Source organism: Apus apus, chromosome 17 (assembly GCF_020740795.1).
Source record: "Apus apus isolate bApuApu2 chromosome 17, bApuApu2.pri.cur, whole genome shotgun sequence".
NCBI classification, from domain to species: domain Eukaryota; kingdom Metazoa; phylum Chordata; class Aves; order Apodiformes; family Apodidae; genus Apus; species Apus apus.
The window spans coordinates 7,938,366-7,965,061 of NC_067298.1; the positions used below are offsets into that span (position 1 = coordinate 7,938,366).

A 26,696-nucleotide genomic window follows, 5' to 3' on the forward strand; every position below is an offset into this window, starting at 1 on the left:
CACAAGTCCACGGAACTAACCTTTCTCTCTCTTTCTTTTTTGTTTTTTTAAACCTGGCAAATGATGGTATATTAGAACCACAGTCACGTAAAAAACATGCCATGTTAAGTGACCAGGGAATCGTAAATTGGGCGTTTTGACTTGAAAAAATACTGAGCATTGTCATACCAAACTGATTATTATTTTAAAATACTATCCCAGGCTATAACTGGCTTTGTGTACAATAGCAATACAGGGTGTAGTTACAGACACAATTTCCTGTGCTTAGGTTTTGAAATTATAATTTAAGATCCTCGTCACATTTGCCTGGTGCACCAGCACAATTTCCCTATTAGATAATTTGCTATACTTGTGAGGGCAGGTTTGCTTGCGCAGTCCTGCCAGGGCTTCCAGGAAGGGAGAGACAAGCAATTGTGACAATAACATTTGCATCAGCTCCCACCCAGCCTCTCCCAGAACCAAAATGCCATTTGTTGCATTCAAAGCCTTTTCACACCAGAGGGAAGGTGTTTCTGAACTGGAAAGTCATTGTGATCTCCACGGGGTTGCATCCTTCAGGCTGACTTTTGCCTCCCAGGTTCCCATGAGAAACACCAGACAGCAATCGTGGAGTTCCAAATGGCTTGGTACCAAAGCCTTGGCGGATTGCATGACCCAGCATCCAGGCATGAAATTCCAAATCAATCCAGATTAGGTCATGGCATTCAGAAGCTGAAGCAGAAATTTTGCTGTTTGTAGCTGACCAGTTTGAGGGGCTGAGCCTTGTAAAAACTTTGTAAATGTGACCTTGTAAAAAAACATTTTGGATTTAACAATATCTTCAGTTTCTGGAACAATTAAGGTGCTACACCTGCCACTGTATTCACATAGCACCTCTCCCAGAACCATTTTTTTAAGGGCTAAAAAGAATATATTGTTCCTGTGTTGGAACAAGGACAAGAGGCGTGGGGACAGAGAGGATAATTATGAAAATGTCTGTAATGTGTGGATTTGTAGGAAGAAAAAACATAGATTGTGAGACTTGTGTTGGATCTCATAATTGGTCATTGAAAAAAAGATACTGCAGCTACTTCAGATTGTCCCAAAATCAATGCACACAAGTCATGGTGGAGAAGTCTGTGCCAGATTCTAAGGCCATGTGGTAACTTAGTGATGGAACATTTGAAAACATCTTCATGATGAAGTCTCTGACTAAACTGTTCACTATGTCTGCCTTCCTCCTGCAGGACACCATGCACTGGGATTCTTCCCCAGAAAGTTACTATTTTGCATCACTGAATAGAGGACAAAGAGTGAATTCTTGAGTATACTTTCACTCACTGGTTGATAGAAAGATGCTCGTGCTCGTACGTTGTCTCACTAGCATAAAGCTGAGACTGCTGAGCTCAGCAGCATGTGCTATGGCAGCCCCGCACTACCTGGAGGCCTCTCAACCTGTCAGTTGCTACTACAGAACACCATGACGTATCTGAAGCTTTGCTATGTTGGGAATTGTGAGCAGGGTTATTGTGATGCTGTGTCACTGCTCACATGCCTGAATGCCCCACGATTAGCCATGCTGAGGGTGGTGCTGGCACTCTGCTGTGCCCTTGCATATGCAGTGCAAATATAAAAGAGAGCAGACGTAAGGAAAAGGAAATATCCTCTAGTAGTAGCAGAGTGACTCTTACTCACTCTTATTCACCCTTCCTGAAAAAAACTGCTTCCAAAAAGCTATTGCCTCCATTCCACTGAGTGTGGCCTTTTCTTCTGACTTGGAGCAGAGCCTCACCTTGCACCTCTACCTTCCTGCCGCGCAAGCTCTCCTGTATCACAGCAATGGCGAAGGGAGGACCCTTGTGTGGGAATGACTTCTGGAGAGGGCAACAGGCTGCTCCTGCTCTGGGCTCAGCCTGGGAATCATGGGCTGAGCTCCTACACATGGGTAGTAGAAATCACTGCATCTTTACAGCCCTTGCAATTCTCTCCTTGGCAGCCTGCAAAATTCCACTGAGGAAAAAGAAATGGGGAGGGGGAAGAAGGAGTCAGAAAAACTATTGTGTTCCCAGGGAAAAAAAAAAATAAACAGTCCAATTTAGATTATTCATCGTTGCTGATGTCAATCACTTTTCTCATTTTAAACAGGAAAGACACCACTTTCATCCACCTGTTCCATTATTCATCATGCTATGCATTTCCCATGAATTGTCACTCATGCAAAAACCTGTACATCGTAAGGGGACACCCTAATATTTTTAATGACCTTAAGCAAAGTGATTGACATTAGACACCGGTGTCAGATGTTCTGGTGACGCAACATGTTCTCCTAGCAGCAGGAAAGCTTCCTGCCGTGATTAAGTAGGGCTATGGAAGTGCTAAAATGTGTTGTCAGCTTTCCTCTGATGCAAGTGATTTTATTATAGCGTCTGGTAACCACGGAGTGTGGCAACGCAAATACTGACTCCAAACATCCCCTGCCATACATATAGCTTGCTCTATTTAAAACATGAAGTGCACTTTGCAAATCCAGCAATAAGTTATGGATATAACAAGATTAAGCTGTGGAGGGCAGAGGAAAAGGCGGCACCTAGCCCAGAATTCCTGAGTGATTCCAGTAGGAGAAGCACACAGCTCCATGATGACCTGCAGAAGGCTCTGCCCTGCAGCACCTGTTCAGCAGGTGGGCTCTGCAGCAGCAACTTGCCCATCAACATATAGATGAAGAAATAATGTCCTGGCTTGCTGCAATTTGGGATGAGCCCCTCAATTATTAAAGACCTCTAGAACACAAGAGTTACAGAATCAAGTATCTCAGACACACACGGGGGACACCTGGCACCTGCTTTTCATAAAGATTCATAATCCTAAAGCTCATTCAGCAAACACTTACTATGCAGATGACTTTGCTTCCACAAGTAATTAGTAATAGTTGTCTAAAATGGACTATGCTAATAAGTGTCTGCAGAACTAAGGGTATGATTCTTCAATAACTGAGTTATTTATCATGCTGGAAGAGGGATGGGCTATGAAACCAAAAGCCACAGTCTACAGAGATTTTTGGAAGAGATCAGTAGTACATATGTTCACAGTTAACATCACAGGTGTTGTTCTACAAAAACAGACTCATAAAGCAGTCAAAGTTGAAAATATAAGCTATCTTCATAGCAATTTAAAAAGATTTTCTAAAGGTCTAGCAGCACTGAATATTATTTTAATGAAATTTCCTTTTTAATCTTATAGTAAAATAATCAAAAGTGCCAAACTTGACCATGTTAATTTACAAAAAAAAAAAAAGCTTCCTGTTTTAAGCTATAATCATACCTCATTATTTAGGTTAGACAATATAATTATACATTTCTACCTATTTTGATAATAAAACAAAATTAATATTAGTTGGTTTAAAAAAAGGGGAAAAGTACCACAGATATTGAGACGGCAAAGTTACACAAAGTATAAGAATCAGCTTATTAAGCAATCTGCAGTGTGTTTGGTTGTTGTTGCTTGCCTTTTTTTGTTCTTTTTTTGAGCTGCAATTTAAGTTACAGACAATCTGGCCATAAGATTTTCAGTCACTTCAAATGCTATGACTTCTCCCCTTGGTCAAATGTCACAGTGTGTATTTTAAGGAGGTCTCTGGCATTTCAAGTCAGTTCAAATTATTTTCTTAGTTCTCACAAGTTCTCCTTCCAACATGATCAGCATGTTGGAGAATGCAGTTATGATGATTGCAGTTATGATGATACTGTTTTCTGTGAAGGAAAAGTGGTTTTTCCTCCGTCTTGGAAAGAATCATTAACAAGTCTGTAGTAATAAAAACATTAAGAGCACTTGAAGAGTTTTTAAGAGTATTTCTTATTCCACTCCATTTCAGTTCATTTCCAAAGTTAAATTAAAACCTGCAGTCTCTCCTACTGATAAATACTCAAGTTGACTTACAAAAGTCCTGTCCAGCCTTCTCTTGGTTGTCTTTAACCAAACAAGGTTCGCTGGTTTGCCACGAGTGCTGTTTGGCTCTCCCGCCTCTTTGCTTTCTTTTTTTGCTGCCTGATTTTCCAGCACACTGCACTAGAAGCCAGCAAAAGCAGTCCTGATGACAAGAGGACTAACCCAAAGACTGAGATGATTGATCCATGGGAATTGAAGCTGTATGCCACAGCAGTAACCACAATGCCGGCTATGAGGATAACCACACCGAAGGGAATGGTACAGCGGTAACAGGAGAGTTCTGCTCCCCCTGTTGCTGCAGTCAGCTGGCATTCACTGACCAGAGGGATGGTGGTTATCACACAGTCATTGTTATTACCCTTCTCCGTGGTCATAGAATCAGGAAGCTTTGGAGCACCCAGGATCTCTTTAATAGGTTCGTTTGTCATCTTGATTGTCTTGACTCTGTCAGTCCTGAGGCTAGAGCAGGCTCTGCTGAACACGCGCTGCGCTGTGGAGGAAAGAGCATGAGTTCAACTAAGAAGCATGACCGTTATGTGAGAAACGGGTGACACGGAAGTATCCCACTTGGGATCTCAGACAAGCAGACATTCTGACCCCACAAGGATTTATGCACAAGCTTAATTGTAACCCTACTGATTGTGGTGGGTCTGATTCAATTGTTACAGTGGTCATCTGTATGTGTGTACGTGCCAGAAAGAACAGTCTCAGACCAAGACAGACATCAACCTTAAAGTGTTGTGGGCCAAATTCCGCTTCAAGTTACATCCTAATGTCAGTATTTATGGGCGCAATTTAGATTTCCATGTCGTTATAACTTCTGACAAGGAGGTGAAGTTCACAGGCTGTTTTGATTAAAAATTCTACTGTCATTTAAGCAACTTTTCACACTGTTTCTTTATATATACACTTACACACACACATTGCCCAGATTTGCTGTAATATACATCACAGTAACATAGGTAAGAACTGGCCCAGCAAAAACAAGTGGTAATGGATCAAAACTGGAAGAGGGAAGCTTTAGGTTAGACATTAGGAGGAAATTCTTTAGGGTGAGGGTGGTGAGACACTGGAACAGGTTGCTCAGGGAAGTTGTGGATGCCCCCTCCCTGGAAGTATCCAAGGGCAGGTTGGATGGGGCTTGGAGCAACCTGGTCTAGTGGGAGGTGTCCCTGCCCATGCAGGGGGGTTGGATCTAGATTATCTTTAAGGTCCCTTCCAACCCAAACCATTCTGTGATTCTATTAAAAAAACAGGACTGAACAGTGAACTCTTTCTCAAGGCAAACACTACTTAGTGAAAAAATAGTCGTGACTAGGTACGGATGTGGGGGAAGAAAACAGGGATATAGACAGTTCCCTGCACTTGGCAAGTGCCAGCTGAAAGCTGGTCAACCAACTGTTACAGCAGCCTCAATGCCAGCCTGTCAGCTTGCCATTTAAATTGGCTTAATGAAAAAGGAAAGGGTCCATTGTAAGTCCATGAAACCACATCCATGTTACTGTGTGGGAGGGAGGTCTACAGTCATATTCACTCATTACGACAGGTTGCTTTCCTCCTGTCTCCATACCACACACACTCTCAGTCCTACAGACAGCATGCACACTTGGATTGTACCTACGTTATGAGGCAAAATAGCATTTGGCTCCATAGAGCCCAGGGCAGAACTGGAGTCCACCTGCACAGGCCAAGATGAGACTGTGGTTCTGCACTGCTCCATGCTGCCATGACAGAACTCTGCCATGTCACTGGGAGTCTGCTGGTGTGCAGACTGTAGAGAACCTCTGACAGTGCTGAGGCTACCACTGCTGTGCTGCCTTGGACCAGGATGTGCACTCAGTGAAGCCCACTACATATAACAGAGACTGGGACACTGGGGAACCACTGGGTTTTCTGACAGGGAGCAGCTCACTCCTCCACCACCCTCTGGTATGGGCTGTGTTGCTTTTGCTCCTATGAGCAGGATGGTATGCAGCTCAGAGAACAAGGAAGAGTGTTGGCAATGGACTAATGCTTTTATCACTTTTATCACCACATCTGTGACTAGGAAGTTAATTGCCAAATACTTGTATTCTCCTTTTCCTTTCCCACCACTCCCACCCTTGTTGCTAAGATATATTTGTCCGCTGTAGAGAGCCCTTGGGTTTGTATCTCAGTGCCTCATGTAGCACACTGTATTTTGTGAGAAAGAGGATTTCACTATTTTTAAACACACACACAGTGGCTATACTCAGAATCTGCTCAGCGAGTTTGTATCCAAGTTTCCTTGAACCCTAATGAGAGAAGGAAAGCTCAGATCTGCTTTGACAAAGCCTTTGTTCTACTGCTGTAAGGGAGAACCCTCAGCTTGATACTGTATCTTGCTGTATACAGCTACCTTCAGGGCTCAATCCTGCAAGCAGCTACAAGTCAGAGCAGCTTTTCCCTCCCTGAGGGCAATACTGAGCACAACACAGCTGAGCACATGCACTGACAACACAAGAGGCAGTGGGCACAAACTGAAGTACACAAGGTTCTGGTTGAACATCAGGAAACGCTTATTTTTACTGTGAGTGTGACTGTGCACCGGGACAGGTTGCCCAGGGAATTTCTGGAGACTCCATCCTTGAAGATATTCAAAAGCCATCAGAACAGCCCTGGGCAGACTTCTTTAGGTGACCCTGCTTTAGCAGGACACAGGATGGATCAGATGACCTTCAGAGGTCCCTTCCAACCACAACCATTCCATGATTCTGTGTGCTTCTGTGAAGGTACTTGTTATCTCCAAGGGCAGGCAGGGGATCTGATCACTGCTTTTCAGACAAAGCAAATATGTCTGTGCTGACACCCTGGATATCCTAGGTTCTCCAAGGTTCTGTTGTTTTGCCCTTTGGATCCTAATGAATGATTTAAACACTAGAGCCCCATCAATCTGTCCCCACACGGATCTGAGCCGAAGTTCTGCATTTCCAATACTGACTTACACGGCAGAAAGACTCACGTTGGTGCCATTGTTCCAGCAGTACTTATCAATAAAATATTACAGAAGTTCAACAAAATGGGAGAATGTGGTCTCCAAAAGCCTCCATGTTTTATTTTACTGTTAGAAAAATTAAATTTGCTCAACATGTTATTATTAAGTTTGAGGAAGGAAAAAAATTAACCATTTTCCACATAAAAGGTATCTTAGCTCCAGATACATTGTAATAACTATTCAAAACTCCAAATACTCTCTCTAACTGTCACAGAAATAGGGAAACTTCCCAATAAGGGAAGTTTGAAAAGGCTTTGGATTAGGCTCATAATAAAGATGATTATTCTAAAAATCTTTAACATTCAAAGTATATTTACTCCTGTCTCTACAGTCCTTGTCCTCTGCTTCAGATAATACCCAATGAGCATTCAATCTCTTAGCTTGTACGGAGATTTATGAAGAAAGAAGATATATTTATACAGTCAAAACATGATTAAAAAAAAAAACAACAACAAATCTCCTAAATACAAAAAAATTAAGTTAATGGCAAAATACCTCTTGACTTCTGAGAAGCACAGTTCTTGTTTCCAATAGGATGGAAGCAGATAGGCATTCATAGAAAACAAATCTCTACTGAAATGCCCTAAGTTTAATAAAAAACCAGAACCTATCTGAAGCGTGAGTCAAGGTATTCACCCCCAGAAAAAAGGGCACTAGATCCACATAGCCAGCAAAGTCACTTCTGACTTATGCCAACAGGTGATTTGGTTCAAGTTTCAGGGTAAGAAATTTAGGCAAAGATACCCAGCAACATCAGCATCCTCTCACTAATCGCACTAGAAGTACTGTCTTAGGGTGCTACTTTGACTTGGAGGAAGAATGTGTTCCTGTGGCAATCTGTGGCTAACACTGGATAAAGGGGAGAGGAATGTTTTGCTCACTAGTAAGTGTAAGTTGAGTTTTACCGAAAAGACATGAAATCCATCAGCATGCACACCTACCAGGTCCATGAGAAATCCATTGTAACAAATCCTTTGGCTCAGTAAGCAGAAGACTGAAGATGTCTCGTATGTTAATTCAAGGCAGAGTCATGCAGCAGTAAGAGCCACTCCAGGCTTTGAAGTGTCAGATGTTGCTGAATGATGAAGTGGAGGTGACAATATTCTTGCATGGAACTTTCCTACAAGAAAGGTTGTTGGATATTTATTAGCTTCTTAAGCACAAAATTCCTGCATGGAAAAGCTCTGTCTGTATGCTGACCCCTGCTCCTAACCTAACTGAAGCAGGAGATGTTCTCTCTCTGGCTCTCCTAGTGGTTTCTGCCTCTTTTCTTGGCAGCAGCCACCTATTTCTGGCTCTCTGTAACATTTTCCTTTGATGATGTGAGGTCTCGATGATGAGTGTCACAACCCAGGCAAGTCCCCCAGAAAGAGCTAGGCAGGAGAAGTTAATGCATATGAATTTATGTGGTTCAAAATCTCATTCAACTTTATTTCTATTGCTCACTTCACGTATATGAATCACAACTCAGAATATTTGGGGTTTTGTCTATTCTATGTCTCCAGTTTCCTTGAGAAAAATCACTTTATCTCCCTGTGCCTTGTTTTTTTCTATCAACTGACAGTAACAACATCTTTTCCACTAAAACCCCCTTTTAAAACTATTCTACTATAACAAATACCTAAGGTACATAATCCTGAAATCTCTCTGAGGAAAAAACAACAACAACAACAACAAAAAAACAAAACATAAATCCATTATATTCACTATAGTTATTTTTTGTTATTGGATTTTTTAAAACAAGTTTCATAACTCAGCTAGGGACAAGACAGAACCTGCAGTAGAGCAGTGTGAAAACTCTGCAGAAAGCAGAGCGATGGAAATTGTTATCAACTGCAGAAACAGCTGTGAAACCACCAAGCAGCTGGGTAAAACTTATGAAGCTGCAGAGATTTATGTTGCTAATCTTTTTCAACATTCCCTATCTATATGTGGATGATTATAGATCATTTCCACACTGAAGCAGGAGTCCTAAGTGGAGACAAGCATAGGTTTAGCAGAGTAAGTCTGTATAATGATTAACTTTAAGGGCTTTTTCTTTTTTAAACTTATTTTGATCATGCTGATATTTCACAAACGCAAATATTCACAGGCACAAACTGCTGCTGTTCATCTCTAGATGACCCTTGAAATAAGCCTGTGACATAGCTAAAGTATATTTAGCTGATTATTGAAGTTAGCTAATAATAAGAAGGTCTCCTTGCTTATCTCCTTGACTATATTTTTATGCACAACACCTAGCAATTAGTTAAACTTTTAAAGTTTGGAGGGAAATGAGGGAAAGCAAACCCACTAAAACAAAACCAAACACAACTACTCTGGATAAATAATTTAGGTTACATTAAAATGAGAGCAGTCCTATGAAATTATCTTGCAGATAACTTCCATTCACATTACAAGAATTGTAATAACATTTACTGGAAAAGCTCTTCCTAGTGCAATCGTGCCCCCTAAGCCACTCTGCTGGCATCATTCTTTGAGAAGATGAATTGCTCTGTCAGGAATTTATTTGTATTTGTCCTTGACTATATCCAGTTTAGGTAATTTTTTTAAATTAATGTCTTTATCAAGAAAACCCAACTGAAAGAGCAACTTTCTATAGACAGGATTTCTTCCACCCTCCTCCTCTCCCTCACCACAAAGCTGAGAAGCAGAAGCACATGGAATCAATACATTAAGCTTCCAATGTTAAACTCTGAATGATTTCAAGGAGGTGCTCTCTCAGGAGGCTTCCCACACACTGAATATCTCTGTGCAAGAGCAAAGAGCTAGTATTTCTCAGCCTCTACAAGCCTCTCCCCTTTTTTGCATTTTACTCAGAACCAGCAGGACACATTTAAATCTTCTGCCTTCAGGCTCTGGACCCGATTCTCTGTATCTTGCATAATATTTCAAACACCCTTCTTTTGCTTATGTCAAATTCCAGTAAATAATTATGCCCATGTTTCACACTTGGTTTTGCAATGAAGTGACTACTGAAAGCAGCATAAGGAGTCGTTCTGTGCTGAAGGAGAGACAGAGTTCATTTGGAATTCAACAGCCTACAGTAATCCCGAACATAATCCCGCAGCTCCTCCCCATGTGAACGCTCCTGGAAATACAGAACTAGAATTTGTACTTACAGGACTCCAGGATCAGGCCCTGAACTACAAGTGTAGGAGAAGCACACACGTTACACCCATGCCAACTGTCTAAGCCTCGGGATGCCGATAAATTTCCACCACCAAGATTTTAGGTAATACCGTTACCAGATGCAAACTCTCACACCTTTTTAGTTTTTCAGACGCAGTTGGAGGGTAGGATGGGAGCCAAGCAAAGCACTCAGCAAACAAACCTTGTTTTCTGCAAATCGCAAAACTTTCAAAAGCGTCTGTAAAACGCCCCGCACACCGAGGGCAACCCCCTGCGTGTCACGCCTGTCCCCAGACACCTCTGCAAGAGAGAAGAGACGCGAACAGGCAGGGAAAGCTTTCTGCACGGGGAACCTGGCTGCGAGCACAGGGACCCGCACTCCCGGCGCTCTCAGCCCGGCGCGGCGGGACTGCGGGTCCAGCGGCTGCGAACCGAGCCGTACTATGCCTTGCAGAGTCGTGCCGTGCCAAACCGTGCCGTGCTACAGGGTGAGGTGGCGAGCCGTGCCACGCTGAGCTGAGCCGTTCCTTACCTCCCGACCGCCGCACGGGACTGCAGCGGCCACCAGCCCGGAGCCAGCATAAGAGGGGGATGCACCTCGCTGCACAAGGGACTGTAAACAAAGTTCTTGGTGAGAGCGAAACAATTAAGGGACCGGAGCAAATCAGCGGCGGCAGCTGCCGCGGGCGGGGCGGCACTCACCGGGGAAGGTCCCGCTCGGCTCTAGGAGGGCGGCCGGGAGGAAGGCAGTCCTTCAGGGGCCAGGCTGGGCAGGGCTGCCGCCCCGCTTGCCCAGCCCTCCGCGGGTTTGCGTGTCCGGGCCGGCCGGGTGCGAGCTGCGCTGCTCACATGCCCCTTGCACGGCGGGGTGTGCGTGTCTCCCGCTTCGCTGGGTCACGCACCGTGGTAAGGGAACGCATGGCACCCCAGAGGTGTCAACTTAAACACGGGGCTTGGGAGAGTATTTTCCAGCCCTCTCTGCCCTCCTGCACATCCCCATGAAGGGTGTCCGGCCCCATCGATACCAGCGCTGCGGCCGGAGAGCTCGCTGCCTGTCCCGAGCATCCCGGGCTGAAATCCAAGCGAGCTCCTTCCTGGTGTTCAACTGCTCAGGAATTAAATGAGGAGGAACATAGTTTTGGATTACATCCTTAGAGGACAAAGTTTTACCTATCATCCTGAAATATTTTGACAGGCTTCTCTAGGCTTTGATCACTCACTTCAGTGGAATATCGAATACTACCAGGGGTTTGGGGTGGATGGGCTCGGGTGTGGGTTATTTCTTACCACGATTTCTGTGTTTTTCATATAAAAAGGAGACAAATTTTACTTTTAAGGCCTGTGAAAGTACATGCTTGAATTTTTTGCAGTTAAGCTTCCCCAAAGTTTATATTTAAAAGGCACTATTTTATCAGTGATTGATAAAAGAGCAGTGCACCAGATGTATTTAATCAGACCACTCTGCCTCTGAAAGCATGTGTGTACTTTTGACTCTCTTGCCAGGGTGAAATCCTGGCCTCTGTGAAGCTGATGGAAGTTTTGCTATTAATTTCAGTGTGGCCAGGATTTCACCCTGTGTATCATTAAGTACTCCCCAGTGATGGAGGTCCTGCCAAGGGTTCATCTCCTCCAGCTGAATCAGCCAGAGGGTTCTGGAAGATCTCCACAGCTTTATACAAGAAACTGGCATTTTTTTTCTCATCTGCTACAGTTCCCTCCAAATACATGAGCACTTATGCAGAAACAACAAGCAACCTGAATCTGAGGGAAATTGTCATTAGAATCCTTCCTAATACAGGCAGCCATGCCAGGTAATATCTTTACCAAACTTGATTAGTTCAACCTCAAATCAGCTGGGTTTCCTGCTCCTTGGGTTAGATCGCTCTGAGCCCTTTTCTGCTGATATCTGGGAACCTCAATCTTGTTTCTAGCTGCATCCATTCATAGGCAATTATACATGGATAAACAAGCCTTTGGCTGAAACAGATCTTTCTTTTGGCAAGCAAACCTCTAATGTCCTAAGAGGTAGAAATCAGACTCAGTCTTCTTTTCAAGCATAATTTTTTCAGATGTGGCCTTACCAGTATTCTGCATGGAAGTGTAAGTATTTTCCTGTCTTTGTCAGAAACACTAACATTTCATTATTATTATCCTCTGATTGCTCAGTAGATCTGGATTTTTTTCCAGTATCCATTACACTTATCACTCTACATCAGAAATTTTTTGTGTTAGTATAAATGTGCATTACCTAAAATTCACCCCATCCTTATTACATCAATTCCTCTCTAGTCCTTCCAGAGTAGTATTTGGTCCTCTGTTGACAGAAGACCTCCCTCCCATGCTTACACCATCAAAAGTTTCACTAGTACATTCTTACTTTTCCATGTCAAGTTTATTACTGAAAGTATTACATAAAATACTGAAAGTATTACATAAAATACTGAAAGAATTACATAAAATAATTCCCAATACTGATTTTTGAGGAGCTGATCTGAAGTACACATAAACAACCATTGAAGCTGGGCTTAGAATGTAAGTGTTTCTGTATAAGTAAGTGCCCTAACTATAGACTAGCAAGTCACACTCTCATCTAGATCCCTTGCAATTGTAACTCCTTTTTGTGAAGCAAAAAAGCTGTGATGGAAAGTGATGGGAATGGCATCTCCCCCTAGTGCTGAGAGATGAGTGGGCTCTCCCCTAGAAGGGTGGGTTTGTAGCTATCAGGCACACAATGGTTGAATGTGCCCACTTGGGCACCACCCCTCTTGCCTTTTAATAAAGGGATGACTGACTGCTTCTGCCTTTTAAGGTCCTGCTGTATTCTAAGCATGACTCTCCAAGGATATAAAGAAATAAGTACCAAACATACCCGATGCAGCACATTTGGCACCTGTAGAAATTCAGTGCAAACAGCTGAGGAAATTTCAAGACTGAACAACAGCTGCAGTGAGGGGTTACAGGTTCACAATTTTGGACTGCCATGCTTAAATGCTACATAGTTCCCCTTTAGGACCTGCCCTAAATGACAAAATCTCCTCCCAGTGGCCTTAACACAGCTGCTTCCCACGAGGTACAGCCCAGTGGCTGGGACAATAAGCAAGGAGCCTGTGTGATTCTGGAACTCACACAGCCTATTGAGGGAGCAGAGTTGTACTCCTAAATTGAGCAATGCTGTTGCTCTGCCTACTAAGACACACTTGTATTACTTCATGGCTTCCTTTGAGTTTCTAAGAGTCTCCTGGGCCTGAACAGCACAGCAAACAGTGACTCATTAATTTGGCAAAGTACAACCACTGTGGGCTCTTTATTCAGTTAGTTTTTCTTGCCTTTTCCCTAACTCTCCACTGACTTTTCCTTTATTTCATCTCTAAGCCCACACATGGACACAAGATGCCAGTTGATTGCATTTACTGAAACTTCTAGAAAGCAGTCTTTCAACATGTTTAATATGTTGTAAATTTTCCTTATCATGCAACACAGTGTATGTGTTTCATGATGGGGAATGGAGTCCTCAACAAAGCCAGTTAAACCAGAGAACCAAATAAATCACAGAAAATGCTGTAGCTCCCTTTGCACAGAATGATTTACTCCACAGGGGAGTTCAGCCCTGTTGATTGATAACTCTGCAAAACACTCACTTGGTGTGTAATGAGGCTCATGACATGGATGTGCTTGTAACAATAGTGAAAAACCTCTTTGGTGACTAGGAATATGGAAAGGAATTTTCTTCCAACTCCATGAGATCCTACCACTACTTTGGTCAATATCAGTTATCCTGCTGTGCATCTGAACTTTGTTGTTGCCTTACTCAACTTTCACTTAACTTTTCTGCAGTGCTGAAGAAGACGGGACATCTGGAACTGAAAACAATTATTCTTATCTCCTACTGCTTTCATAATTACATTAAGCTCACATTTGAGGAGCTGCATTCCTTATGTGAACATGTGCTTTTAATTAACAGAGGGATGCACCACACCACCAGAAGTCAAATCCTGAATCAAGCACAAGTTGGAGACCCTCCGAATCTTTAGCTGACATGGCAGCTTTATTGCTGGGCTAGGAGCAAGCCTGGTAACAAATGCTTTTTGTTAGAGACTATTGCAATAGGATCCAGCAGATTCAACTGAGGAATGATCTCTTTCTATGGCTCTGCAGAGAGCTCTTCTTGTTTTTCCACCTGTAGTGAGTACGCAAAAGAATTTACAGGGCACAAAGACACGAAGGGGAACCCAGTCCAAGAGCTGAAGAAGGGACTTGCCCAAGCTCACCTAGCAGATGAGCATAAAGAACAAACAGTGACTATTCAATGGTCAGTCTGATGAATATGGAGGCAATTGTGATTGACTCTTCAGCAGCAGAAAGGAAATTATGAGCTTTCAGCCAACCTACACAGGCCATTGGTTGAACTGCTTCCTTTAAAGCCTTCTCTGTAGGCTCTAGACAGCTTGGCAAATTGGTGAGAAGGGAAAAGAAGAGTTATGGAGAAGTGACCACTTGCCAGTGGCATTTAATGGCTGTTGATGCACAGATATACAGCTTTATGGCTAGAAGAAGCCTTCAGATTACCTTAGCTGACACCTCGAGTAACACAAAGCATTCCATTTTACATTCAGTCCAAGATCTGCACTATGAAACAAAAACTCTCTGTTCATCTGAAGGATATGTATCCATGTAAATACACTAGGAAAGCAGAGGGTGTGGTAGTGACAACCATTTGCCAAATCCAGTCAAGATCTAAACAGCCTTGCTTATCTTTTTGAGTGAGTCATTTCAGGTAATGCAGATAGCACTGCAATCCCTTCTTTTCTAGAGTGAAGTCTCAAAATCACCCCTCTTTCTTCAAGGCAGCATAAATAGGTCATACCTCAGAATCTCCAATTTATTTGCACTAGGAATGCATTACATTCCAGAAAAGATGTGGCTGAAAGGTGTAAATCAACAGTAACCATGGTGAAATAAAAAGGATGTGTCCAACACCAGGAGTCCAACATATGAAAACTCTTTACCAAAGGTTTAAATATATTTAGTATTAGAAGGCAGGAGATCATCAGAACTCCAGCCATCATCTGAATCCTCTTCTGTTTGGGTGGAGCTCTGTTGAAACTAGGTACTCAATACAGATAGAGTCATAGTTTGAGGTTAAAATTCAACCCTACGAAGAAGGCCATTACAAGTCAGTGTTTAATGGCCATGTAAGACCTCTTCTGACAGCTCAAACAGTGCATGTCTTGTGCTAGCTCTTTGCAAAAGAGATTAACTGTCACTCTGGGTGCCCCTTCCTGCCTAGATGCTTAGGCAGGAATATAAGACATATAACATATAAAAATACATAAAGATCTCAATGTGGCAGGCAGGCTAGATTTTCCGCATATTCTAGAAGTGCTGAAAAAAGATCTCCCTTTGACTCATACAGAAGACGAGAATATAGACTGCCTTACACCTGCATGTCTGTGATGGGAGATGTTACTGTTACTTTTCAGCTTTCTGAACGAAGAATTTGCATCTTGCAAACTGCAAAAGTCATGAAACAATTTTTAAGAAAGGCTTTTGCATAATGCCATAATGCAGTCAATAAAACAACAGTAGCAGAAGATTAGAATTGGTTTGGCTGTGTACAATAGAAATATGAATGTACATACTGTATAAATGGTGTGTCAGGACTATTCAGCACTTCTGCACTGAGTGAAATGGAATGACAATAGTACATAAATGTCTGCACAGCAGTTGAATCCATCAATATCCCATATCTTCAGTTCATCTTCAAGAATTTCTCAAAGTGCACCAGTGCCACACAGAGACAGATGCAGGAAAACACAAGATAGCTTGTAGCACTCTCACATATGGATAACCATATCCAAAACAAGCTCTGAAAATCATCCGGGACCTTAAATATCAATGTAGCATTCACTGTTGTTTTTATTTATGGCCACATATTATTTCCTGATGGAGAAGCTCTCCAGTTTACTGGTTTGATTCCACATCATAGAATTTGATGGATTAGTTGGCATTGATTTCAGTAGCAGAAAAGTAAGGTGCTAGGGTGGAATTAATACAGACTTTTTCCATTCTAAAAAACAGGTGGGCAATTTAGGTGCATTAATCCCATTGATAGTCCAGATCTGCAAGCTCCCTTGAGGTATTGTTTCCCATGGAAAGCAGCAGCAGCTAAATACCTAAGAAACTCCCCCTCATTGCCCTAGAATAGTAACCCTCTGTTTTCATTCAGTTAGTATTTAGGTCCCTGATCCATGTGTGGGACTGGATCGTGCTGTATCTAGGTTGCCTTTGGTAGCCGTGCTCAAGCTTGGGTTCATGTTCCCAGAACCAGCTGCCTGAAGCAGTTGCTATCCCACTGTCTGCTGGGGCAGAGCTCTAGGAAGTTAGTCCCCACTGTGTCTCAACTCACCCCAGACCTACAGCCACGCAATCTAGTAGTACAGATATCAAAGGGTTTGGGTTCGAAGTTCAGCTTCTATCCCTAAGCTAAGGGGCATACACAGAGATACAAGTGATAAATAATAACTTACATAAACATACATGAAAAGAGAAAATAAAGTCTCCCTTCAGAACTGTTTGTGCTTTCTCAGTGATCACCACTCCCTATTTACCAAGAAAAAAGGTCACACAGTAATGCCTTTTTTGAAAGCTTTGGTCCCTAGAGTAGCCCTGTGAGATAAATCTCTTTCTCCATTGCTTTCTCCAGTGCTGGGGAAGGAGGGAGTGGCCAGGGAGCTGTAGCCAATTTACAAGTCTAATGCCATGTAGACAACCATATAATGCAAAACATGTACCATAGAACAACAGGCAACGTTAAGCTATGATCACTTCAGTCCTTTTGCACAAACAAGGCTCCTTCAGTGATCATGTAATCTCACAAGCATGTTTCCTTGCTGCAAGTTAAACATCAGTTTTGACTCACAGCTCTCCTTTTCATACTGAGTGAAAGTCATGTCTGTACACACCAGAGTGACAAGCTCTTTAAGTCCCACGTGGGTCCTATATCAAAGGATTAATGGGATTTAAAAGTGAGACAGAAATCTGATAAAATGGCTGCAAAGCTACTGTTTGAATAAATATTTCTACAAGATAAACTAAATCAGGGTCACCTATGGACCATTGTCTCATATTCTATTTTAAAGAGCACATCCTCAGCTGGGTGAGCAGCAGAAGGCAACTTAGCTCAGCCAAGAATTTGCTTGTACCGGCTCAGCCATAAGAAATGTATTGTCATGTTCTGGAGGGCCAGCTGGGTGACTGAAAGCAAAGCACTGTAATTTACAAAGAATGCAAATAAGCCAAAATATTTTATCTGTATTGTATAAATATTAACACTAAAAGGTCATAATACATGTAAACATACTACAAAAATAAAACAAAAGAACTGAAATGTTTGCCTAGCAGATTTACTGGGGAGATGAGAGCAGGTAATGTATGAGCAGAAACTTATCACTATTAGTGCCATTATTTTAGAAAGATGATACAAATTCTGGCATCAAATGTACATGCTGGGAGGAGGGTTGTGAGATACCATCTTGACTTCTGCCAAAACTCTTGCTCCAAAAGTTTTCTGGACTGTGCGAGGACAACAGTCAGCCACTTGGCAGGGAAGCTAGAAAAAGCTAAATTTTGCCAGTCTTGTACCGAAGTTTCCACCAAGTAAGCACATTGCGCTAGTGTTATCACATAGGCTCTTTGTCAGCTGGTAGGTTTGATGACGTCCCACAGCTCTGAGCTGTTTGTGTTTTGTTCTGTAGACAATGTTCAGCAGGAACATCTCACAGGAATTAATATAATGAAGTTGTAATGAAAACAGATTTATAACTCCAGGGAGAAAAGCTGCCTTAGCCACTGACATTTTGATGACCTAACTGCTTTGGCTCATACATTAGCATCTTGTTATAGGTGGTGCCATTCAGCAGAAGCCTAGGTAATGTGTGTCCCCATCAGTGGATTCCTTCTGCCTGGGAGCTCAGCCTAGTGCCAAAGCTTTCTGTCCCCTTCCACCCTTGTCCACTCCAGTTCACCACGGACCAGAGCCTGCTGCCACCTCGTCCTTGCTGTACCCTTGGCCAGGCTGGCCAGAGTGAATGCATGCCTGTGTCAAACACACCTGCCAACCAGCTGTACAGCAGTTTTGTGTTCTTTATGTATTGTCATATGAGCAGTACATAGGAAAAAAATGCTTTTTAAAATGTCAAATTACATATATATATATATACACATATACATACTTGTGCCCATCAATCTCCCTCCTTGAGGAAGACCCAAAAGCAAAGGCCCTGACGAACATGCCAAGGGCACCTGGCCCTGCTCTAGCACTGGAGATGAGAAGCACATTTAAAGGCCACCTCTCTCTCCCAGCCACCACCGACAAATGGAGACCCCATAACGAAACTGGGGAAAGCGCGGAGCAAAACGCGATGCGCCCGCGCAGGGGCCGGCGGGTTTACACCGAGATACCCCCGCGTCCTCCGCTCCCCGCACCGCGGCGGGCCCTGCCGGGGCGGCCCCGGGCGCTGCGGGCTCCGCAGGGCTCTGCTCCCCTCTTCTCCGAGGAGCAGTTTCGGGCCGCCTGCGGGAGCTGGACGAGCCGGGCTCCTGGGGGAGAGCGCAGGCCTGAGGCTCTACCGACTGTGCGACGAGGTGGGCGGCCGGGGGCGGCCGTGCCGCGGGTGCTCCCCGCCCGGGGGCTGAGCCCTGCGGGGGCAGCGCGGGCGGGGAGCCGGGGCGGGCGGGGAGCCTGGTTGCCCGGGCAGGGCAACGCCGGCGCTGCCCGCTCCGGAGCCGCCGGTTCCCCGCACAGGTCAGGCTGAGGTCCGTCGCCTGTCCCGGCGCTACCGGCCTCGGCTCCGTTTCTCCACGCTCCCAGAAAGCAGCTTTCAGGGTAATGCCATTAACTGCTGATGAAGAAAGCTGCTCTGCTGCAGTAAACACCGCTCTTACAGGGAGGACCTGCGAACTGTGAGGCTCTTAAAAGCTTGTTAACAGCTGGCGGCTGGAGAAATTCCTGGTGGAAGGTGCAGTCGGCCGCAGGAGCAGTCCCGGGTCTAGCGGGGTGTTTTTTCTGCGTGTCCTCACATCCTCTGTGGGATGTGTGTGGTGAAGCAGGGACCCGTCCCTTCACGCTGCCCTGAGCATCTCCTGCGTTACAGCATCCTCATCTGCGGGCTCCTGCTTCCCGTCCTTCTCCCTCTCTCCAAAATCCCTCTTTCCACCTTTCTCCCTCTAGCACCAGGAGGTAGTTCTGAAAGGACTGAAATGAAATTCACCCCTTTTTTTTGGGGGGGGTACTTACTTCTTTTAAGACGTCCAAAAGCTTAGGCTTTCAGAACTGACTTTTAAGTGATTAGTGAGTGTTTATTAAATCATAAATCACAGTGGTATGTTATTTAATAATGACTTTTAGACCCACATAAATATCCTGTTTCTTTGGCTCTGTGATCATAGTTACCTCTTAGCTCCTTATAAAGCTGGACTCCATTCTGTGCTTTGCATGGAAATTTTGGATTTGTATACTGAAAATCCATTTTAGGAAGGGGCATGTTAGGGGCTGAAAAAAAAATGCAAATAAAGCAAACATAGGTCTGTGTGAAAGGCAAGACAGGGCAGGGAAAGTATTTTTCTTTTTGGAAAAAAAAAGGTCACTTCATACACCTCAGTTTTTTGGTGGTAAATAGTCACTGTTTACAGCATGGATGTGGTAACTGACAATAAGAAGAAAAACTCATGTTTGGTTTGGTTTCTACAGTGACCCTAATTTAGAGGAGATGGATGGACTAGGTAGGATGCTGGGAAATAGGTCTCTTCTTTGTTTTATCTTCCAGTTGCAACGTGAGAAGAACCAAGTTCTAGGAGGACAGTCTTTGCTTAAAGTTGTTACTGGAAAAATTAGTTTTTAACACTTACTGAGCTGCAAGTCCACTATAGCAGTGGTAGTCCAGGAAGCTGAAGGCAGCAATTACGTTTCCTGTCACCTTCTCTTTCCACCTTCCCTGCAGGCTACACAAATAGATCTCCTGGGCCTTCCTGCTCTGTGCTGTGCTCCAACCCACCAACTGACTCTCCTGCTGATATGCCTCTGAAACCTGAAACGTTTCACTCTTGTTTTAATTTTTTTTTTTTTTGTAAATTGCTGTTTTTATTGAATGTTTGTCTGTCTTACCTCCTGCAACGTCTACTGTTCACCTTTCAGATAAAGATTTGTTATTTCATACTGCTATCAAAATACTAGCTTTTTTTACTAGAAGATATTTGATGATGTATGAAACGATTTGTCTAGCAGTGGAATAAATAGATTGGCAGAGAAGAACAGCATTATTTCATGATCTGTTTTGAGCTACAGTGTAAGAACCTGAAGGCTGCAGATGTAAGAATGACTGAATATTATGAATGTCCTGGTTTGAGCCAGGATGAAGCCACTTTTCCATTTGGGAACCTAGCTTTGAATGTAAGGCAGAATCCTATCTGTTAAGAGATCAGGTAGTGCAGCACATGCACTCTGTATTTAGTGTCTTCTGAATGATGTGACAGTAATTGTAGTGTGTCCTTACTAAGGTACAAAGAACACAATTTTATGCAAAATCTCTGAGGCAAGTTCTGAAAGCTTAAATGAGAAAATGATTGCACAGCTTTCTTCTGTCAAAAAAAAGGATGCAAAAATCAGTGGGTGAGCTGAGGAGCAGCTAGCTTTGCATGTTGACTGCAGAACTGGAGTTTTGGTTGATCTTCTTACCTCTCAAGATACAGTTGTACTTAAAGTCCAGGAAAAGAATACAAAGGCTTCTTTGTAATCTTCAGTGGAAGAGCAGCCCAGTGACATGAAGAAGTAAGACTTTTTGTTTCTGAATTCCTAGAAAGTGAGGAGAATTGTGGTTTGCTGTTCTTCTGCTTTCTGTGACATTTAATGTAAATATGCATATCTGCAAGATAATCCACATAGAGTTTCTGCCTAGTGACCTGGAATTAAACAGTGCTTGAGCTAAAGGAACTGTGAAGTACCTATGTAGAGCTTCAGCATATGTTTGGTCTTGGCTCAATTTCAGGTGCAATGTTTTCAAAATTAGGTTTTCTTGTGAAAATAAAAATGTTGATACCTTTTACAAAGATGACATGAGTGCATGAGGCTGAACAGTTCAGGTTTGAAGTTAGGGATTGATGCTTCAGTGAAGCCATAATGAAGATGAGGAGCTTAAGCTTCTTGGTCCCATTATTATCTTCTGGTACATAAAATCTTCATCTTCTAGGGTTACTTTGTGAAGGAGAGTGGAAGAAGAAAAATCAACCATTCACTAACAAAATGCTGTATAATCCTTCCCTCCCTTTCTTTGGCAATGCTCAAAATTCACACCTACACCGTATATTCAAAATACTCTAATTTTTTTAATTTAGTCCTGAACTGGTACTAACAATAGAACAACCACTGCTCTATAGGCATAGATGGAGCTCCCATATGTTGAGAGAAACATTAAAAGCATTAACACAGGAGATACCTTGCACCCCACCCCTTTGGTGCAGACATTTCAGAAAGAAAGTAGCTGATTGATATTCAAGGCAGGGATAACAAGGCATTATTTTATCCCAGGCTGTAGTATGAGCACATCTGATCATTTCAAGTCATGCAGTACTTGGTAACCTCCTGGAAATGGCTAAGATTCTTGAACACATTATATAGGGTCTGGAGACCTTGCCACGACAATTTAATGCTTCTGGTAAGCTTCAGTGTGGGCAGGATTTAGCACTAGAGATGAAAGGTGTGTGTGTGTGAAGAAACATGCTCCATTTGAAACTACTTGTGAAGTAAAAGGGTACTGGTGTAAGGGAAGGAACAACCATTGTGCTGGGCAGGTCAGTGTGTCTGGATTTAAACTTTCATGTATAGATCAAAAAGTCGAGAGGTTAAAGACTGAATCTTGCATTGTTTTTTGAACACTTGCTTTCACAGCTCTTGAGCAAATTTGTAGTATGTGCCCCACCTAACTTCCTTCAGCTGTTCTCCCTGCTGCAGAGTACTTCCCTTTCCTGTGTGACTTTTCCTCTCCCTATTCTGTTTCCACAGCAATCAGGAATTTATGAATATAAAATCTACTGTATTCTTGATGACTGCCCCCCAAAACTGTATGTCAATGTCTATATGGATTTAGATTATAGAAAGCAGTGGGATAAGTCTGTGAAAGGTAAGCTCATCTAGGCAGTTTAAAAGCAAGCTTTATGTCTACATTGACTCTTTCCACTAGAACTTTCTTCAAAGGTATTTTAAAGTTGCTGATCTAAAGACTTTCAGTCAGACTTAAGTATCCTTTTGTAATAAGGTTGCACCCTGCTAATATATAAGTAAACATTGACATGGAACAGCTAACAGCTAATGGCCATATAGCTTCCTTCTGGAGTGAATTTTTTCCATGTTGTTTAAAGCACATAATTGGCATCACTTGTTATGTGGGAGCATCTTGAAGCTTCTAGTTGTTGTAATTCCTAGGTAAAGTTTTAGTAGATGTTCTGCAGAGAAATTAAGACAATTCCAGTAAACCATTTATTTGAAAGACAACAAAAGATAAATGTTATCTTAAGTTACTTCAGTAATCTTTGATTTAAGTACATTTAGGAGAACTGAATCCTTAAACAAATACTTTTTCTTTTTTTTTTTTTTTTTTTTTAATGCCTTCTTAGAGAAAAGAAAGGAAGCAGTTGGGGAAACTACACCCTTACACTAAAATCTAGATAATGTTGCAGAGATGATGTTTATATCCTTGCTGACCATGATATGTTCATTTGTGAATTTATACTTGTGCTGATACAGTGTTTCACAGAAGTCAACTGTTGAAGAGTATAAACATAAGGTTTATGCTTTCCTTTGCGCTTAAAAATTGACACAAGCTTTCTTGTTCTTTAGAGCTGCACATGTGGTGACACAGTGCAAGCCAACACTTTCAATATTAACTATACAAGCTTGTTTTTTCTCTTTTCATGTTTAGGGAGAAAATCCAGAAAACTTCCATTCAGAGCCTTTTTGCTATTTGTTTTACTATTGGTATTCCTTGTTGCTCTTACAGCCACGCAATAACGGCAGTTCAAAGGAGAGTTCTCTGTTGAACTGGCATTGAAATAAAAATGTGACCAGAGTAGACGTAGTTGTCTTTTTACTTGAAAAGGTAACTGCTTCTGCACTGACAATAAGAGGAGCTAAACTTTATCCTCTAGTTCTCGTCAGCAAAACTCTTTGAAAGCCTGACTAGAGACGTGCTTTTGTGGCATGATACAAAATGGTTGGGCCTGAGCAATATTGAAACTTGTTACTCCTCATTCTAACACAATCCAAAATGAGCTCATACTTCCCAACACTTTAATGGTAATAATTGACTGCTAAAGCAGGTTTTTAAAACGGGTGACTTAATTCTTTGAAAAAGGAAAGCACTGCAGTGAGAAAAGAAAGCTAGTAAACCAATGTTCCAGTGACCTCTGGTGGGTAGCATAGCACTGTGGCTTATTACAAGGAGTGTAGTGTATCCAGTACCACTCCAACCTGGAGAAGAAAAGAAACTGTCTTCGTGGGAGGCAGCTGACTTGCAGGACATAGTAACAGAAGCCTAGTTTGGAACATGTTATGTAGGCAAGGAATCTCCAGTCTGTGGCACTTTTTTTGCCTTGGCAATGAGATTATCAGGATGATCCGGCCTCATTTTCAAAACCACTGGAAGTTGTGTGGCAGACTCTGTGTTTAGCTCTGAGGCATATATAGCAAATCTAGGCAGAAATCTGCTCTAAAGCAGAAGATCACTCTGTTAATGTGAACCACCTTCTGGATCACACCCTTTTTACCTGCACCCATGTAATGACCATTCCTGGGCAGACAGGAATTTACCCTGGCTGAGCGCCCTGGCTTCTCAGATCTGTTGCCCCCATCATGGCAGTTACTGCCTCAAGGGAAGAAGCTGTACGGCAGGCAGTTTTTCAAACTCAACTATGTGGTTTGGTTTGAACTACTTTTTCCCCTCTGTGCCATGTTACTACCTGGCTGAGTCACTGCTGTGCTTTGGGGTCTGCTCTTGGATATATTTTTTTTTCCTGTTCAGCTGCCTTCAGATTGAGTTTCTAGGCAGGCTGAGGGTGGTGTAAGGAAGGTTCATAAATTTCTTAAGCTTCTTCTTCTTTGTTACCCGTATATACCGCTGTGTCATTCCCGACAGCTTTTCCAAATTTGATTAATTCCTTATGTAAGACCTCTTCAGGTTTTAGAAAGCAGTACTCATCCTAGTCCCATGTTAACTCAGAAACATTTACCAAGGATAATGACATGCTTGTGAAAAAGCATACTGTACTTGTGGCTGAGAATTATTCAGAAGATGTGTAGGTGAGGAAAAAGCTGTGAGATGGAAAGCTAACTATCTCAAAAGGAATTTGACTTTGCCAGACCTCAGAATTGTTCTGGTTTTGTGCTTTGGGGATTTTGTTTGTTTGTTTTGTTTTGTTTTTTATCAATAAATTCCATAGCAGAAGAAGAAGAGGACACTTATTTTTGTGTGTCTGGTTCCTGGACAACCCTGCTACAGGAGTTTTATGTCTTCTACTGCTACAACTTTGCATATGTATCAATTTTCACATAAGAGTTATGTGTATAATAAATTTCTGTCAGGAATCTCAGCAGTTCTTAATGCCATGTATGGTTCTATTGCAAAAGAAATTAAAAAATACCTAACAATCTTCCTTTCTTGACTGTAGAACTATATGAAGCAACATATGATGGTGAAAAAGTAATCTACTGGGAAGTGAAATACCCTTATCCTCTCTCCAACAGAGACGTATCCTTTCAAGCTTTTTGTTTCTCTTGCAGGTTTTGTCACCCGGTCATCCAGGGATCCCAGGAGTGTACTGATTCTACTGCTCTGCTGCACTTCATCAGAGATCTTGCAGTCCTCATGTGACATGAATATGTATAGCATAAAAAGCAGTGTGGGTGCCTCTTCCCACGCACAGCTAAGACTCACATAGCTGAATTATTACTCTACAGGATTGAGTCTTATAGAAGCATAAGAAATAACTTGAAGGGGCTGGTAGTTTTAATGGAATTCACTTGTCAATTCATCATATATCAAGCTGGCACTGTTTTGACATATCTCCTCAACTTGGAGTACAGTATGTCTATATTCGTGAATGTCGAGAGCTGAATGTTGGATGGACAGAAGATCTGGGTTGTTTTAGCTCAAAGTGTGTCTGCTCCTCAGTGCCCTGAAAAGCCTGGTGTTACCAGAGTTCAAAGCTACAAACAAAGTCTGGCAATTGGAAGTGATGGCAAGACCGGATCTAAAGGTAAGAGGTCAAGAAAGTGTGATCACAAGTCGTGTAGCCAAAGAAGGTCTGTATTAGCAAAATGCACAGAGAGGGAGACTGGACATTTTAAGCCAACAGTTACTATAAGGTGGACATACTGAGCACTACAATATTTAAAAATGAATGAAAGTTTTGGAAATGTCCGGTGCAGTGTCTTACTGTTAAGAATCTTTTTTGTAACAAGTGGGCTGGATAGCTAAGGATAGATTACTGCCCCCCTTATGCACCCCCTTCCTCCCCCAGCCCACACTTCTTTTCCTGCCAGCTGGTTCCACTGGGTAGAGGCTGATGCTGGCTGTGATCGAGTTAGCTCAGCAGTGATACAGTGTCATGTTAGACAGATGTATAGATTAAAGAGTTTGTCAAGAGATTGACTCCTGTCTGAGATTAGTCCTTGAAAAACAACCTTATTTTAAAAGAGAGGCTGCCTAAAATGGTTTGTAATAGTCTAATACTGTGGCACCCTTAGCTTCCCAGAGGTTAGCTGGGAATGGCTATACTTACCTCACATTCTGCTTCAGTACAACTTGCCTTTTTAATGAAGAATTTAGAGCAGGACTGTTGTACTTGGTGGTTCAGTCATGCACACTGACAGCTTCTGTCATGTGGTCTTAGAGCTAATACTTAGTCTATGGCTGAATAACTTCCTGGTAACTTCTCTCTCATCTCTAGCTTATATGTACTATTTTGATAATCCTGGTGGTGAGATTCCATCCAGGTTGGTCAACTGGATTGCCAAGGTAAATAAAGCTTGACAGCACAATTGTTCTTAACTAATCTGTTTCAACTAATGTATTCAATGTACTCCATACCTGCCTCTGCATGATGGGTAGAATTATTTTCTTCTGAAATGGATCTATTGACCTTTCTAGCTCTCATCCAGTCCCAATTTTAGAGTCTTGATATTGTCTGCTTTCATGGCAGTTGTCTTATTTTTTATAATTATTATTATTGTTCTTTCAAATTCCTTTGGTTAGTCAACCAGGCAGTTAAATTTGTGCAACAAACCCAACAAATCCATGTTTCAGAGCATATGTGAATAGCCTTAACACAAACAAACTCAATAATGCAGTCTGTTGAAGAAGGATTAAAGGAACGGTTTGCTGATATGTAATAGAACTTGGAATTGTTCTGTATTTGTTTAAAGGCCTTCATTAACAGTGGGAATTCTCATCTTGCTTATAGTTTTTCTTGATTAAATTATGCAAGAATGACTTTTCCACTTTTCTCTTTACAGAGTGGTGTGCCTACTTTCTTGAAGGATATGCAAGAAGCTTGCCATAATTATTCTAAGAGCACATAG

General features: G+C 42.4%; 2 protein-coding genes across 2 annotated transcripts; one reads left to right on the forward strand and one right to left on the reverse strand.

Annotated features, from left to right (window-relative positions):
- Positions 1-3,018: 3,018 nt before the first annotated feature.
- Positions 3,019-10,865, reverse strand: TMEM100 (transmembrane protein 100). The gene is made up of 4 exons (XM_051634836.1): positions 10,772-10,865; positions 10,602-10,682; positions 7,879-8,057; positions 3,019-4,414 (listed from the first exon to the last, which is right to left on the reverse strand). Exon 4 carries the CDS (start codon positions 4,350-4,352, stop codon positions 3,948-3,950), a length of 405 nt encoding a protein of 134 aa, XP_051490796.1. The 5' UTR covers positions 4,353-4,414; positions 7,879-8,057; positions 10,602-10,682; positions 10,772-10,865; the 3' UTR covers positions 3,019-3,947.
- On the forward strand, positions 10,141-26,696 carry PCTP (phosphatidylcholine transfer protein). Its single transcript, XM_051635234.1, is given in 9 exon segments — positions 10,141-10,172; positions 10,364-10,562; positions 18,431-18,712; positions 22,125-22,242; positions 24,785-24,864; positions 25,200-25,235; positions 25,237-25,372; positions 26,066-26,133; positions 26,631-26,696. Coding segments are annotated over 9 exon segments (1,017 nt in total).

What these genes read in the sequence shown, in the direction of transcription:
- TMEM100 (XM_051634836.1), bottom strand. Translation starts at nt 4,352, where the DNA reads ATGACAAACGAACCTATTAAAGAGATCCTGGGTGCTCCAAAGCTTCCT.